The 16,941-nt window shown below is 42.3% G+C and overlaps 1 protein-coding gene and 1 pseudogene across 3 annotated transcripts in view; both read right to left on the reverse strand.

Annotated features, from left to right (window-relative positions):
* The window catches only part of akap7 (A kinase (PRKA) anchor protein 7), a 34,004-nt gene extending 23,094 nt beyond the window's left edge, over window positions 1-10,910 (reverse strand). For both annotated transcript variants that reach the window (XM_084483915.1, XM_084483916.1), the window contains exons 1-8: window positions 10,327-10,910; window positions 9,797-9,946; window positions 9,195-9,373; window positions 8,689-8,825; window positions 8,045-8,205; window positions 4,871-4,983; window positions 4,204-4,250; window positions 2,102-2,202 (exon numbers count right to left, since the gene is read on the reverse strand). In XM_084483915.1, the coding sequence (XP_084340041.1) occupies window positions 2,102-2,202; window positions 4,204-4,250; window positions 4,871-4,983; window positions 8,045-8,205; window positions 8,689-8,825; window positions 9,195-9,373; window positions 9,797-9,946; window positions 10,327-10,453 (1,015 nt within the window). In that variant the 5' untranslated portion in view covers window positions 10,454-10,910. The remainder of the gene's footprint in view (window positions 1-2,101; window positions 2,203-4,203; window positions 4,251-4,870; window positions 4,984-8,044; window positions 8,206-8,688; window positions 8,826-9,194; window positions 9,374-9,796; window positions 9,947-10,326) is intronic.
* Window positions 10,911-12,385: 1,475 nt separating this feature from the next.
* LOC311363743 lies at window positions 12,386-16,748 on the reverse strand (annotated as a pseudogene). Its single transcript, XR_014684216.1, has 10 exons — window positions 16,555-16,748; window positions 16,238-16,359; window positions 15,846-15,906; window positions 15,602-15,745; window positions 15,331-15,387; window positions 15,209-15,238; window positions 14,511-14,564; window positions 13,181-13,291; window positions 12,789-12,998; window positions 12,386-12,629 (listed from the first exon to the last, which is right to left on the reverse strand). The product of XR_014684216.1 is annotated as an uncharacterized misc_RNA (transcript).
* Window positions 16,749-16,941: the final 193 nt, after the last annotated feature.

The following is a 16,941-nucleotide window of genomic DNA, read 5'->3' on the forward strand; positions in this document are numbered from 1 at the left end:
CTGTATGGAAGAAGCAGAAAGAAAAGAAAATGTGTATTGGAGACATGAGGCAGAAGAGAGCCAATCCAAACAAAAGAAAATGCACAATTTAAAATGCAATGAAAAATAATTATTTCAGTTCATTCCCGCCTTGACATCCACTCATACTCATCAGTCAAAGGCAGATCGATATGCTTACGGACCCGTTCTTACGGATCTGGATTCATTTATTATTTCAAACCTTTTCTGCTAATGCAATATTAATTGTTTCCATCAAATCTCCCGCAATGCCTGAATATTTGATGAAGTCTACGCTGTTTGGTTAAACTTAAAACTCAGGTTGCTCTGCACACAGGGGGGGAGTGCAAAGATCCTCTGCTTCCTCCCAGTATGAGGATTCTATTCATCCTTATGTAATTTCTGTTTATTGGCAATACATAATGTTGGATGGGTGGGGGATGTTTATATATTGTGAAATAAAGGGCTGGTCAACATATGACCAGGTATGTCTCGAAATGCTTTTGAAAAACATGAAGATGTCCATAATTTGGACTCTTTGTGAATTTGTAGGAGAGCCCTTGACTAGAGCTCCCGCCTTTCAGTAACAGTGAGTGAGTGTGTGAGTGGGGCCGCTCTTCCTGTCGTCCCCTCCTACCGCACGCCCACACGTCTCTCTCTGCCCCCCCCTCTCCATAATCGCTCGTCCGCTTTGTGTTTTCGCCTCTCATCCACATGCAAACACATGCATCTGAGCACAAGGACATTCTGGCATTGGGTATCGTTGTCACAATGTGCGGAGAGCCAGGGATGGTGACCAAGTGTGTGTGGACGATCGCAAACACGTTTATGGTGTCATTTCTTAGAGAGATGATTGAAACTGGCACTGCTATAAAAACACACTCAAGCTGTGTAATGCTGAATCACAAAATGTAGCATTAGGCTACATCCTTATGAAGCCTGGACAGGTAATGCCATTATAAAGACAAACATGGGTATAACATGGGTATAAAGTCCATTGGTATGGATCTGTGTGTGTTACGGACCATCTATCGCTATCCTACACTGGCACACATCCAACAACACGTAGAACAAAACAAAAAACAGGGGCAACAGCGTTTTCACTGGGCCACTCATCTCACTGTTATTTTTCATGTTATTATGCAATAGGGTTTTTTGAAATTTTCCTTCCCTCCACAGTAGTAGATGTCCATCAAACCCAGGCCAATCCTAGACTTGACCTTTGCTGCGATTTTGGTTCTTTTTCCAGCCAATCAATGGGGAGATGATGGGCATGGGCTACAAGCCAGACACGCCCCCCCCACCCCCCAGGCAGTTGACAAGCTCCAGTGGAGGGACACACAGGCTCTTCAGGAGGTGATGGCGCCGCAAAATCAGCGTTACTTGCTAATTAGCACTCTAGTCCATCACACAGCAGAAGTGGCGTGGAGAGCTGTGGCGTGCTACCGACGCTGTAGCATGTGTGGCTACGCTACTTTATGCCAAGTCGAAAGCGTAATTGCGGGCGGACCCCCCCCCCCCCTGCTAACGGCGGGGGGGGGGGGGGGGGGGGGCGTAGCGCAGTTGCATGATTGCTTTGCGCGTTAGCAGGGAGACCGTCAATGCATGAGTAATTGGACATCCCAGCGCTGCTATTATGACGGGATTTTTATAAAAACAATATAGATATGGGGACAAAATATAAAGACGGTATTTTGGGGGCCCCAAAAGGCCTCTATGGGGCCTTCTATGGGGCCTGGGGCTCCAGGCAAGTGCCTGGTTTGCCTAACAGTACGGTCCGCCCCTGCAGAATGCTTTACTGTTTGGATTACGGAGCTACTGGAAAGCCCTAGTGAACCATATGGGTGAATAGCGCCCTCTGGGGGCTCAAAGAGGGAACACAACTAGTCAGTTAAATAGTTTGAGTCAAGTTAAGTTACTTAAGCGTGCCATAATAGTGTAATATACTTTAATTGCAAACATTGATGGCAATTATGAGGTATGGTCTATGTGCGTGTGTGTGTGCGTGCGTGAAAGGACAAAATGAAAACAAAAGAGAAGATGAGAGCAAGGGAGTCAGAGAGACAGAATGAGAGCGTTCGCGAGAGCTTCCACACAGACTGACCTAGCCGCAGTGAGCTCTCGGTGTGGTAATACCCATCTTCCTGCTTCTTCTTCAACATGGAGCAGAGATCCACCCGTTCAACCCTCTGGTCTCCAAAGAACCTGCATGGGAACACAAGCTCATATTCACCACAGACAATGGCAGAACCAATATCTACAACCACCAAAATTAAAACGTTGTCAGTGGCCGCGTTTAGATGGACACTTCTGATCCGATTTGATTTCTAATCGGAATAAATCTATTCCTATCATGCGATCGAATGTACTGTATATATGGCATTTACAAAAGTGGTACGCGTACGTTCGTATGTCTCTCACGCACACCTGACACATCTGGACCGGCGGCGACATATTCCACCGCCAGTACCAGCTCGACTCGACACGCCTTTTTTGCGTTTCCATTGGCAAAAAAAGTACCCGGTACCTAGTACCGGGTACTTTTTTTTAGTACTACCTCCGTCGAGGTTCCAAGCGAGCGGAGTAGGTACTTTTGTGTGACGTAAACAGGCTGCTGGTAACTGATTGGCCAGCGGCTGTAAATGGGAATAATCACTCAAAGTTAAGTTGTGTCCGGCGTGGTTGGAGTCCACGGACCCGCTCCCGAGGGGGACACTGATCAGCGTTTCGCCGTGTGTGTCGCTCCTTTCCCGGGGCTAGAGTTAGGCTGCGCATGGTTGTGTGTGTCGGGCGTGGTTGTGTGTGTCCGGCGTGGCTGGAGTCCACAGGCCGGCTCCGGAGGATCAGCGTTTCGCTGTTTAGTTTTAGTGTTGTTCCTTTCCTAGGGCTCGAGTTTCGCCTCCATCAACGTTACCGTATGACAACAATAGACGCGCAGTCATTGCGCTTTTTATTTTATTTCCCATCATAACCTTTCCCGGGAATCAGGAAATAGTCTTGATCAGATTCAGATTTCCCGGGAATCGCGTCTCCTGTGATTAAAACCTAATGACAACCCACCCATGGTGGAGAGGTTCTTTTCTACGACCTGCCCACATTGAAGAGGTACTTTTTTAGATAGAAACGCGCCTCGCGAGGCGAGTTGAGTCAAGTCGAGCTGATACTGTCGGTGGAAAAGCGGCATTAATGGACGTCTTATCACTATTCTGCATTTTTATGTATTTTATTTTAATGAAAGCCCAGCAGGAGAGAGCTTTTCTCTGCCTGCTCCTTTAATTAAGAAGAAGGAGGACAGCACATGTCAGCGACGTCAGTTTCTTGTGCGGTCTTCATATCTACCCCCTCCTCCGCCGCAAACAATACATATTTGGATGAGAGAGCGCAGCCGAGACTGTAAAATAAAAAAATAAGCCCTGACAGGGTGAACCGGACCCCGACGTGAAGCAGAGGTGTCTTTCTTCTCCCTGAAGGGGCTTATTTTCGATAATAACCGGCGATGTTCTATACATTATCCCGCTTATTACACAGCTACATGCCAAAACGAAAAAATAACTTCACACAGTGTGTCTTTTTACAATTTATTTGTTACTATTCGTAGTGTTGATCAGCAGAGAAATAGTCCGTCAAAGACGTTGATGTCGATAAGCAACCGAATACTCTGGGGTTGATAAGTTACCGGACTACTTGCAGAGTGAAAGACGTGAATCAGGCAAAAAATCCACTTTCCTTGACAGCGGTCAAGTTCGGGTGCATAAAAGTAAAGACGGACCAATTGCGAACTAGTGCAGCTGCTGAAGCCATCTCTCTAAGTTACCTGCACCCACCCCAAACCAATGGGAATAAGTGTATACATGTTGATTATAGCGGACTACACATCTCTTCTATTCCGCATGGAATTCTATTCCGATCAGAGAATTGTATTCCGATTGATCATTTTTTATTCCGATTGAGCCGTTCTTCAACTTCTAATCAGATCAGAAGTGTCCATGTAAACGCAGCTACTGATCAGGTCCTACATCAATAGATGCTAATGTACGTTGACAGACTTTCATTTAAAGTTTGAACTCTTTTAACACTGGCAACATCAAATGGCTCATTTTCTGAACCAACGCAATGTGATTTGGATAGGTGTGATTGCTTAGAGGTCGAGACTAACATGATCTAATACAGTGATGAGGCTAACTGAAGGAAGGAACCACCACCTACCTGTCCGTATAGCTGGAGAACAGATTAGGATTCACTCGTTTGAGGCCCTGGGAGACAAAGGAGGACCAAGATAAGAGGAAAAGATAAAAATAAAGAAATTAAACTAATCATTAATCAATCAAGTACTGTTACTAGTTAGTAATGGTACACCACGAATTAAGTAATATATTACTGTAGAATAATTACTATGTCTATAACTTTTGTTGAACAAAAAAACATGCTAGACTAGTATTGCATGTATTAATAATTCTTCTACGACTATCCTATTGCATCCAATGCAGGGTGTTTTTGTTCTGATTTCACCACTCCTTTTTGTGCGCACACACACGAGTGGCGAGCTGTCTGACAGGCGCCAGACAGGATATGGCGTTATCAGTTGGATAGATTTATTTGTTAAAGACGCTCAGTCCTCAGTTCCTTCCCCCATCACTCACCTGCTCCTCTTGCTCATTCCGGTGTGTGTGTGTGTGTGTGTGTGTGTGTGTGTGTGTGTGTGTGTGTGTGTGTGTGTGTGTGTGTGTGTGTGTGTGTGTGTGTGTGTGTGTGTGTGTGTGTGTGTGTGTGTGTGCGCATAGTTTCGTTAGAGTGTGTCTGTACCTGGGAGCATATTTTTGTTGGAGTGTGTGTGTACCTGGGAGCGTAGTTTGGTCAGAGTGTGTGTGTGTACCTGAGAGCGTAGTTTGGGTGCCTTGGAAAGCTTCATAATAGTGAGGTGGGGCTCAAACCCACGGCCCTCTCCCTGGAGGAGACCCTGCTCCTCAAAACACCTCTGCAAAACCTCTGCAACACACACACACACGGTATTAGTTTCATTAAATTTTATCAATAAACTATAAAATCATCTTCCACTTCCTTTTCCCTAATGCCAGAGACTGCGGCGAGACAAATAAGTAAGTATTTGTAATGAAATAAGAAAAAACATTATCAGAGTGTAGGCATGTCACTATGCAGTAAACATTGCAGGCCGTCTTGTTCTGTGTGCCAGAGGTGATGCTTGTGTTGGCTAGTGTAGATCTATGCTTACTAGGGGGGATTGTCGCCGAGCTGGGGCTACAGGTCCCCAGCACTAAGTTGGATGTTAAGTTTCCCATGAAACAGACATTTTATTTTAGAAAGGGATCAGAGAGTCATCCCCATTGAACATCACCACAGCAACATTCAACCAAATCTGCTATTGGATTTAATCTGACTGCACTAGCAGGTGAGTGAATCTTGAAGAAAACAATAAATATTTATTTAATTATTTATTTTTAATCGAAGGGACTAATGTAGACAACAACTTCTGAGCCATAATCTGTGAAAACGGGCTGCAAGGTAATCCTTTGGGGGTATAGCACTGCATCAATGTACGCCCTCTGAAAGTGATTGTTCCGGCCCCTGACCAACATTATATTCTAGCATTATAGAGAGGATCCCGAAAGAGAAATACTACTTTTTCTTGACATTTTGCTTGATCCCAGTGTGTTTGTTGTTGCAGGAAATGTCCCTTTTGTCATTAAAATCGTAACTCTCCTTCACCCAAATCGTTTAGACAACACTAAGCTACACTTTCAGTAGACCAACACAACAAACTCTGCAAACTGCAGCCCTCACTCACGTTTCCACTGCCCTCTTCTTGCAACAACTCAACTTCAACTCGACTTTACATGAGGCAGACTTGGTTGGAAACAATAACAAACAGTATGATCAGGCGAAAGGCAAGGAAACAAGTTGTATTTTCTCTGTAGGGATCCTTTCAAATTTAATCTGAGCCTGTCAGTGGCAAACACAAGCACTTTTATAGGGCCTTACACTAAAAGGGCATTATTGCCCCAAAGGAATACATTGCAGCCCATTTTTGAGGATTACGGCTGGAGCATTCTCGATCAATACTGGAACAACTAGACAAAATTGTTGGCATTTTGTCCGCATTTATCCCTTGGGCACAAAAAGATCGGAAGATAGGGTCCAGGTGGAAAAATCACACACACACCAACACCCACACACACACACACAAACACAACTGTTAAAGACCAATGCTATTTTTGGACGAATGACTTGAGCAAACAAAGGTAGGATGCAATCAATAGTGAGGGAGGGGAGCAAGAGGTCAAGAGACAGAGAGAGAAAGAGGGAGATAGCGAGTGATGGGGGGAGAGAGAGAGCGAGAGCGAGGGCGGGAGAGAAACAGACATGGAGCAACATAGGGAGAGGGAAAGAGAGAGGAGATAGACTAGTACCGTGACGACAAAGAGGATATTTGTGGCAGGAAGGGGTCATTGAGAGCAAAGGATAGAAGAGAAAGACATCCTGTCTGTCTGTCTCTACGTGTCTGCCTCCCTGTCTGTCTGTTAATCGTCCATTCTCCATTTATGCGTCTTCCATTAAGGGGATGGAACCATGCTTCCACTTAGACGGTAGGTTATGAATCAATAGGTTATGATGTGTAAACTTATACAGCTCTTACAGGAAAAGCCAGTCACATTAGTTCATGCTATCGTTTCCACAATCAATCAATGCAATACAACTTACTAATATTAAAATAAGCAGTGTGTAGGATTTACTGGTATGTAGCAATGACGTTGCAGATGGCAACCATACAGCATCGAGGAGTGTCAAAAGATCAGGTTCCTTCAATTTTATAAGTTGTATTTTGTTTTTTGTCTGTAAAACTACAAGTCAGGTTACTGGAAAGAGCTTTTTTGTACAAATAAAATCCAACTGAAAATCATTTGCGGTATATCCCACTTTATCTAACATCGTTTTACTTTCCCAAAAGAAAAGAGGTGTAACAGAACGCCATAACATACTATTGGAAACAGTCCTAGTGCCATCTTGTGGTGATAGAGAGTGACCTTCTGTTTTGACTCTGACTCTTTAACAATGCAGAGAATAGCCTTCACTCTCCCTGCATGTTTATCTTTTATGGTTTGCCCAAAAAAAAAAAGAGGAGTGCTACAGTTGTCATTATTTGCACACCCTATGTTAGTTTAAACTATTGAAGAATCTATAACTGCATAGAGCAAGGATTCTCCCTGCTTATTCTTGCTGCGTTATGTGAGACTAGCGGGCTACTCTGCCTGTTTAATGGGAGACGAGTGAGAGTGCACATATTCACATTTTAATTGATGTGAAACGAAACAGTTTTTTATAAATATTTTTTTAGAAATATGCGTTATATTTCCATTCAAGAGCTTAACGTGAAATGCGTAAATTTGGAGTGTGTACATTTGAATGGCACAGAATCTGATGTATGTCAGCATTCACGGCCTATCAGCTGAAAACCGGTTGATTCCGGTGACCAGCCTATCTATCGGTGCATGTCAAAACACATGCATACACTTAAATAAAGTAATTACATAAAGTCCACATTTTGAATTACATCTCTACTTAATTTAACCAATCTCCAAGTCTGATGTTCTGTTTAACCAACGACCATGATTTGTAGCAATCTTAAGCATTGACAAAAGGCCTTGAATTCATTGGTATAACTAATGTATCCCTGGTGCTGTGAGCGGTATCGAGCTCTGGTGTAGCAGAGTGCTCTGCTATAGAGCGTATACACAATGCCCTTTAATATCAAAGTAGCCCTGGACACACACACACAAACATCGATCACACACACACACACACACACACACACACACACACACACACACACACACACACACACACACACACACACACACACACACACACACACACACACACACACACACACACACACACACACACACACACACACGGAAAACGTTTGAAACAGTCATACTAAACACTCACCATGCACAAACATGAAATACAATATAAAACTGAGGGGAGAGAAACAATTCAAATACGATATGTGACATGTGGTGTGACTTACCTGCCAGCTCCTCCAGTGTATCTCTGTGTTGTCCCGGGGCCAGCCCTACAAACACAACCTCCTTTCTAAAGTGACCGACCCCATAGAAGGGCAGCACCAAGTCCCGCCCCACCAGGAGCTCGGCCAATGAAGTCATGGCTTTATCCAACGCACTGGCTGCACTATAAGGGAGAAAATATTATACCAATAAGCAGACGGGCAAACTCTACCTAATCCCCTCTCCCTCTCCTCTCGCATTACATAAGAGAGGATCTGGTGGTTATAAGGACACAATCTTCCTCTTAGTGCAGATTAACGGTCACCGTAAGCAGCACTCTCTGAGCCCCCTAGGTCTCAGTCAATGTTTTTCTAATTTTTCATATGCAAAAGATATGTACATTTGTGGAACCACTAAAAGTCTTTAGACCGGTTTACCATCCTGGAATAAGTTAGCTCAAATAGGGCCAAGATAATATGATAAATTAAATTGTGTGTTGGGGAGACTTGATATTGCGACTTATTTCCTTTTGAGTAATCCATCATCCCGTGGATTGAAGTATTCTAGAATATCCGTCTTTACAATTGATTGCACGCATTTGCACACACACACTCAAAAGAGGGGTAAGTGCATATATGCTTGCGTGGGGGTATGTGCGTTCACTTACAGGCTTACTTGCTCTTGACTCGCAAGATGAGTGACCAATAGGGTGATGTGCAAAGTGGGGGCAGGGATCATCGCTTTGACCAATCGGGGCTCCTGTTGAAGCACCGCCTCCTGGACCTCAACTACCGCTGCACTGATCTGTAATAGCAGACAGTCATCATCACACTTCAATATTAATGCATTCTCATCACACATTTCATATCTGAGAGAGTCGGCCCTTTTCCCCTTACTCAGATTCTCCTTAGTGTCTCTACTTGGCTTTCGTATATATAGAAACCAACATTGAAGATATTACATGAATACTGTTACGTAGAAAATGGAAAAAATAATAATTTGGATGTACCATCATAACAATAGTATCTATTCAAAAAAAAAAAGGTATTAACTTTTTGCTCAACTCCGATTGAGTGGAGGCAAGCAACAACTACTTTCGATTTTGAAACAAATATAAATTCTGTGTCTGTGTATACAGTATATGGGGATATCGCCCTCTGTCCAGACACCGACCTGAGCGTTGGTGATGGGGATAGAGACAAAGTAGTTGGGGCGCTGGCTCCCTTTCTGCTTCTGCTTCTTCTTCTTCTTCTTCTTCTCCTCCTCCTCCTCCTCGCTGTCCGCACGCGCTCCGCAGTCCCCTCGCTTCCTCTTCATCTTCTTGTGGCTCGACTCGGACTCTGCGACTGCAACTGAGAAAAAAACAAGCCGCAGCCAGTTGGAGAGATAGAAAACGATACATTGAATCTCATGAAGTTGTCCTTTTATTGCCCTTTTTCTTTTGAAAATGAATAATTAGCATTTATACGGTTTCGCTTAAAATTAAGTCAACAGATGATAACGCATGTGTCTAGCGGTTTTGTCAAGTCTTTAACTTGTTGCATGATGCTACATTCAACAGCTTGTGTCTATCGGTGCTGCATAAAGCTAAGCAGAGATCCACAACTCAGAATTGCTATCCACATTGTTAAGTTCAAAGTTGTTGGGTCTATCCATTGGAGCCAAGATAAGATGTTCTTTATTACTACCCAGACGGAAAATGTGAAAAGTTTGTTATTTCTATTCAAAATTTAAATGAAAGGATCTGAAGGAGAGGACAAAAAACGTATACATACGTCCTTGTTTTGATGCAGCAGAGCCCTCCGAGGCAAATGGAAGCTCAGACGTGACGTTTGGTGAATGATCAATGACGGGGGCTTTTTTCTTCAGCATTTTTCTTCTCTCCCTTTTTATCATTGTCTTCCTCTCTGTTGGGATATCTTTGGCTGCATAGGAAGACATAACAGAAGTCAAATCAGAGAGGTCGAGTTCCCACATGAGGGCACACAGCTTATGAGCATGTGATGACACTCATAACACAAGCCTGAGGGTGTGTGTGTGTGTGTGTGTGTGTGTGTGTGTGTGTGTGTGTAATCCTTTCAAATGTTTAAAAAAAAAACTTTGAATCTGCCAAACATACATTTACTTATAGGCCTACACAAATGTTTATGCACAGTAAAACATTGTCAAGCAGTGGTGCAATGTATGTTCGGTGTATGTTAAGCAGCCCATGTACATACTTCGTAATTTTAATGGACCTACATAAGCTATTGGAACAATAGGTATCTCGATATACTGGAGTGGTGAGGCAGACCAGATCACTCACCCAGCGGTGTGGAAGTCGATACGTTTTTAAATGGATCCATCTCGCCCGTTGTCACGAATACATCCTTTTGACTTCTTTGTCCTACAACCTCATCCCCGTCATCACATGGACCAGTGACATTCTCCATGTCACACGTCTACTACAGACAACCATATACATGTGTTCTCCCACCGTCCCAGCCTCTTAAATGTCTGTAGCCTAGGATCTAGGCTATAACCGGCGACAAATACATTTTCATAATTACCTCCGTTTTAACTTGGTAAGACGATCGATTTAAATATACAAATGAGACTGTCCCGTTCATTGCGTGTAACGTTATGCTACAAATTACGAAAAGATAAACTCTTCCCAAATTTGCTGAAGTAGATTGTATCAGGGGAATCGGGGGGATCCCTGGGAAGTGATCACCTGTTGCAAAGTCTCAAAGTATTCACTGTCAAGAGTAGCTGGCTAGCCGACAAGCTCTCGTTGACCCAGTGTTGTTGTTTTACTGAATGTATAATGAATAGTTATAACCGAGAATGTCAAGTATAGACAACACTCGTTGATTTAGCAACGGCTAAATGTGGCGTAACTATTTGCCATTGTAAAAGCATCACATGCACTAGCTACTAGCATGTGCTGAATGTGCTTCTTGCACTTCCGGGAACTGCTACCGTTTGTAAACAACGCAGCCAGGGCCATGCTTTGGGGGAGTTCGGCAAAGAGGGTTGCACACACAGGCCCAGTACGTAGGGCTTGTACATCGTGAAGTCAGATCGCAATGAACGCCTCCATTTTTGAAGTTGGACATACAACTTGACATAACAGAAAAATGGGAATAAAAGTTGCATTTGTGACTTTGTAGGTTTTCACTAGCCGAACGATGTTGATCAGCAGCTATTGTACGAACCAAGAGTGGGGGGCGGAGGGTAGATTTCGTAGAGCTACAATTGTGTTGCTTTGTGTCTTGTGTCACTTTCTGGTCCCTCTTATTTATACTAGCATACATCAAAGTCCCGTCTTCATTGCCAGACAGTTTCTGGATGAAAAGTAACCATACATTGTGTGGAGTTCAGTAGGCTGTTGACTGTTTGGACAATTTGATAGACAGGTCTCAAAAACACTCCTGATGCATTGAATGGGATTAATCCATTGTCTTTATTTGAAATACTTCATTGGAAAAACATCTGTGGACTTTGTATATTTTACATATTTATATTGCTTTGTCACAGAATCATATTGAACGCCTCAGTAAATATTGAAGGCTTTGTCATGTATAAACATTGCAATACATTGGTATGTGAATGCTTTGATATTGTTTTAATGTTTTAGCTTGAAGGAATGCAACATGGTGATTCATTAGCCTACTTTTTTCATCCAAAAAACAATGCACAAAAAAGTATATATATGAAGCACTCTTGTAACAGTACTTTATTGTAAAAATATAATCATTAAAATGATAGCCTACCCTTTGATTTATCTAATAGAAATATATTAACCCACTTTTCTCTTCATGAACCCATGACGCCATTGTTTCACACAAAACATAATATTCCTGATTGAGGAATAAAATAATCATAACTTTACTAGCACTGGCAGCACATCGATGAACAATGTCCATCATTTCCACAAATATTTCTTGACCCTACCTATGGTTCCTTGATCTACCTTACCACTGTGGTCATAACCATCCGTCCCATTGCTTCTACTAAGTGTTCCGGAATTACCAACATTACCTGCTTGGTTGCCATGAAAACCAGAAGTGTGTGTGTCATTATCACCGCTCAAACTGCTACTGTGACTTGCAGCGACATTATCAACCATACCTTTTTGGTTGCCTTGAAAAGCGCGTGCGTCATGACGATCTATGCCATGGCTTCCACTGGGACCTGAATCCACACTAGGAACCCTACCACCCCGGTTGTCATGACTACAAGAACTACCATAACTACTGCTACTACTAGTACCAGCGTTGCATTCATGAGCAAACAAAGCCATATTGTCATTTCCTGCTTTCCTGAAAAACGATTCGGAAGCACTGCTATTATGACTGCAGGTGTCCGACATTGTAATGTCACTATCGTTGACACTTTCGCAGATGCTTTTCTCACAGTGTTTCAGTAATGTGGTGTGCATTTCATTGACCGCCTGGTTGTTCATGTCGCAGGTCAGCAATCCATGCATGGTTTCGTGGTAGAAAACGTTGACAACCAACAAAATGTTCCATTTCTTGAGGACTGACCCTGGCTTTTGGACTCTTTCGTTGGGCGTGTGTGCGTGATGCATCATCACCAAAATGACAGGTTTGTCAACCAATGACTCTACAAAGAGAAGGACGGGAGAGGATATTTTAGTGACAGTAGACTGGACAAGCATTAAATAATGGTAAAATTAACACAGATTCTGTGAGTGATTGCCCATCATTCGCGGACATGCTGCACTTCAATGTGTCTGAAAGGAAATTAAACCATGGCCATTACCTGGACGCTTATTCATGACACTCTCCAAGTCTGAGTCAATCCGTGACATGATTGGACAGAACACAATAATGAGCTCTGGGCTGTACTCAGTCTCCACCAGAGTCACTTTTCCCTGGTTCCTTAACCGGTCCATTATGGTATGTTCGCAGTTTAATGTTTTGCTGCTTACAATAGACCGGAATTTTACAGTAGGGAGTTCTGAAAAATGGGCTGGAAATTAAAACAGTACAAAATTAAATAGAACTCTATTTCTAGATCGATCTTAATTGTGGGGTGTAATTTGTCGTTTTTTTCCGTCATTGATTTTTTTTTAGGTTGATGGTAGTCCTTGTGATGGCTAATATTTGTGGCTAATATATATGTGTGTGTGCAATATTCTGATGAGTACTTGCGTTCAGTCATTCTTATCTGTTTTGTGGCAACAGAGGATGAGACCTCTGCAACAGGCTGTGCTTTGTGGGCTCCTGGTGGCTCATCTGGGTCAACATAGCTGGGATGAGGAGCTGGGTCAGAAAAAAAGTAGTTACTTTACTGTAACGTGTTACACACAACACTGGTCAGTAGCTGATCTACCATCTGATCTAAGCCATCACTTTGACTGCTCTCTGGAAAGCTTGGACTGGCAATTACATCTGTCTGCCCGTAACCTTGGGAACAAATAAGTACGGCAACAAATTAACTCCTCAATTCACAAATAGTATTTGTGGCCAATACTACTTTAAAGGAAACCTCATTGTACATCGCAACGTAACCTTGCAATCACCGCCTCCATTTTGGAAGCAAAGGAGCATTGAAAAGAAAGTTATGGGTTGGTGGCAATGGTTTAGTTAGTAATCACAAAATCATTTTCATTATGGGGAGTAATTGTTGTGTTTGAAACTGCCAAAAGGTTTCTTATGTGAGACAAAGAAAGTTTATCAGCCTTGGTTACTGTTGTGATATCGTCCAAAAATTCCAGGATGCATTGTAAGGTATAAGCTCAATTGATGCTGCACTGCAAATGCAGGTGAAATTAGAGAGGGGCTGAGCGCATAGAAATCCTCCTGCTCAACATTGCTTGTCAAGCAATGATGGTTGGGACGTTTTTTTTTAAAACTCTTGCATTCCTGTTCTGCAACAGTTCTGCCTAGCCTTGTGGAAGACTCTGGTCAAGGCCTAGCACCTGTCATGCAACAGACAGGTATAGCTTCAGTCAGGCTGAATGAAATGACTGGACATTTTACAGACAGACAATCTACAACCACAGATACCATATTATTTTCTTTTTTGTGAGTGTTAAATTACCTACCATTCATATGAATGTGCTGTAGGTAAGGTGTATTGATCTTTTTAGGGTAATAAGTTAGAAGTGGCATACCAGTCCATCAGCTATTAGTGAGTGAAATGCCCTGTGAGAATCTGTTTCAAGTTGCGCTTGTATGAGCCAATACATTTCAGACCACTCCAAGTCCATTTGTGGCCAATCAGGGCATCTCTTCAGTGATTAGTTCAGGCAATCTATCTTGGCTGTCATTCACAGGTGTGTGAAATTCAACTTAATAGCTCAAGATTTTTTGGGCTGTTTAGTTTCAAAATCTGTCTCTCTTCCGCTATTTTCTGTGCTCTCCCTCACAACTCTCAAATCGTACCTACAGCATCTTTAACTGAAATTAAATAAAGAAAATCCATGACATTTGAGTGACTGCAAATGGTTGATCATAACATTGGTTGAGGTATATTTACCTATTAACGATTTAGGGAGAAACCAAAACCAGTCTCCAGTGGCTGGACTTTCACCTAGCAGAAAGGTTTAACAAAGCCATAAGGCATTATAATACTTAGCTGAACACCAAGATGTTACAGGATATTATTCAGGAGTATATTGCACTTACTACTTTTAGTAATGCTTTGACCTAAGGAAAAACCATACTGCTACTAAAATGTAACAAACATAATGATTGTGTCCAGTAATGTAACATGTATTATATTGCTAGGCTTCATACAGTAGCCCTTAAAAAGCAAGTGAACCCGCTGTTCAGCTGTAATTTAAACAGGAGTTTAAAAAAAAATGAGTTGAGTTCTAGGAAGGAGAGCAAGAGGGCATGCCACGACCCACGGAAACTTTGTGATACTTTGTAAGTAGTGTCGTTGTGTATGAGCGTCACATAGCCTGACGTTGAGCTGCAAGTAAACACTCCCTTTCTAATCAATTGAGCCTGTCTGACGCACAGCAGACTCATAGCAGATGCGCAGCACAATGCTAAGATAGATTTGAAGTCTATTTTTACGCGAGTCATAGCGTTATACTATTGGCGTCCGGGATAGAGTGCTGTAGATTCTCTTAAATCAACTGCACCATAAAGTGATTGTCATGAAACAAAAATATATTTTCAGGGCAATTATTCCACCCATGCCTGTTGTTGTTGGAGGTAAATTGCTACCTTGTTTCGCATTGCTTCCTGTGTGTGTTCCTGTGGAATCAACAAAGCAGGTTTATTAATTTATAAGTAACTTTTTGTCACAAGACAAAAGTATATTTTCTAGGCAATAATTCCACACATACCTGTTGGTGTTGGAGGTAAATTGCTAACTTGTTGCGCATTACTTCCTGTGCATGCTACTGTTGAGTCAACAAAGCGCATGTTTATGCATTTGATTTTTAAGATTCCTTGCTTTTGGTTCTAGGACTTTCATGAGGGAAGTAATAGAGAAATTGTGTTCTAGCTCTCAAGAAACACATGTGCCAGGGAAGGGAAATGGTTTATAATGATATGGTATTTTTCTGTTATGTTATCTATTCTATATTGCACAATAGAGAGGATACATAACAATACCTTTTGCCGCCTTATAATCATAGCTGTGTTCCTCCAGCAGGCTCACATGTGCCTGCAAAAATGAATGGACCTTTTCTACTTGGGATGTCAAGTCCTTCATGATATGCAGGTATCCACTCAAGACCCCATTCTCTGTCAGGGCAGCTATAGACAGAGAAATGCTCAGTAGCAACAATAGGAATAACAGTGGACATTACAAAGAACATGAACACCCAATGGACATATTTGAAGGGATAATACACACCTTCCAAAGATTCTGCAGGAATAAAAGATTTTAAGTCTTTCAAAAGATCCCCAATTGGCTTCTAGAAGGGAAAAAGTAACAAATTCATTAGTTTCAAGTTCAATTGGTCATTGGGACTACTTAGTACTGAGTACTTAGGAATTATTGCACGCTTGGTTCTCACATAAAACATAATGAGACAATATAATATAGACACTACAGTAAAAAATAACAAATATATTGTACATTTGTAGTACACAGTTCATGGTATGAATTATTTTATGCCCTCCCAAAAAATACCCTTGGAACACTTTGGAGACCATGTGCACAATGTGGTGTTTCACACAGTTTCACAGAACTTATTATCACAGGCCTGTAAACGTCAAACTAGCTCAAAGAGCAGAGGAGCTGACCTGCTGGTGTATCAGTTCATAAACGGCCTTTCTCTGCTTGAGCTTCTCAGGGCCACGAAGCAGTTCATGTAGATCCTCTCTAGTCAATGTCCGTATGTCGTCGTCACTGTGGAAATTTGCTTCTGTCCAAACAAGCAGGATTAAGGCACACAATGTAGGCTATCGACAAATAAGCCTAGGCCATGTTATGTATCGATGATTATTCTTCAGTTAAGAAGTCTGGCTGATCCTTGATTGATATTTACATCAAACAATACAAAATAGGACTCCGGGAGTCCGCGCTGAAAACGGATTCAAGGTAAGGAAACGTAACTTACTTTCGAGTTCTCTTGCCACGTCTGGGTGGAGGTCTTTTATTTTTTTTAATAAGCCCGCCATTCTTAAATCCTAAACCTAATGGGACATAGGACTTGAAATATTGGTTAGGTATAAGATACAATAAACTATCAGATATTTACTTTTACAAGGGTGTGACAAACTCAAACTTCTGTCCAAGGCGAAATAGAAAATGAAAGACGCATTTTGATTGGTCGATGCACAGTGATTTACAGATTTCGCCCTATCCAGACTCCCGAAAATATAGCGCCCGCCTGCAGGAAGCAGGCTGAGAGAAGACCTGTCACCTAACATTATCCAACTGCATTTCTGGCACGACCCGCCTACGCTGCCGAGAACAACGCTATGATTGGCTCATGTGCTACTTA

This window comes from Micromesistius poutassou, assembly GCF_964030765.1.
Source record: "Micromesistius poutassou genome assembly, chromosome: 19".
NCBI lineage: Eukaryota > Metazoa > Chordata > Actinopteri > Gadiformes > Gadidae > Micromesistius > Micromesistius poutassou.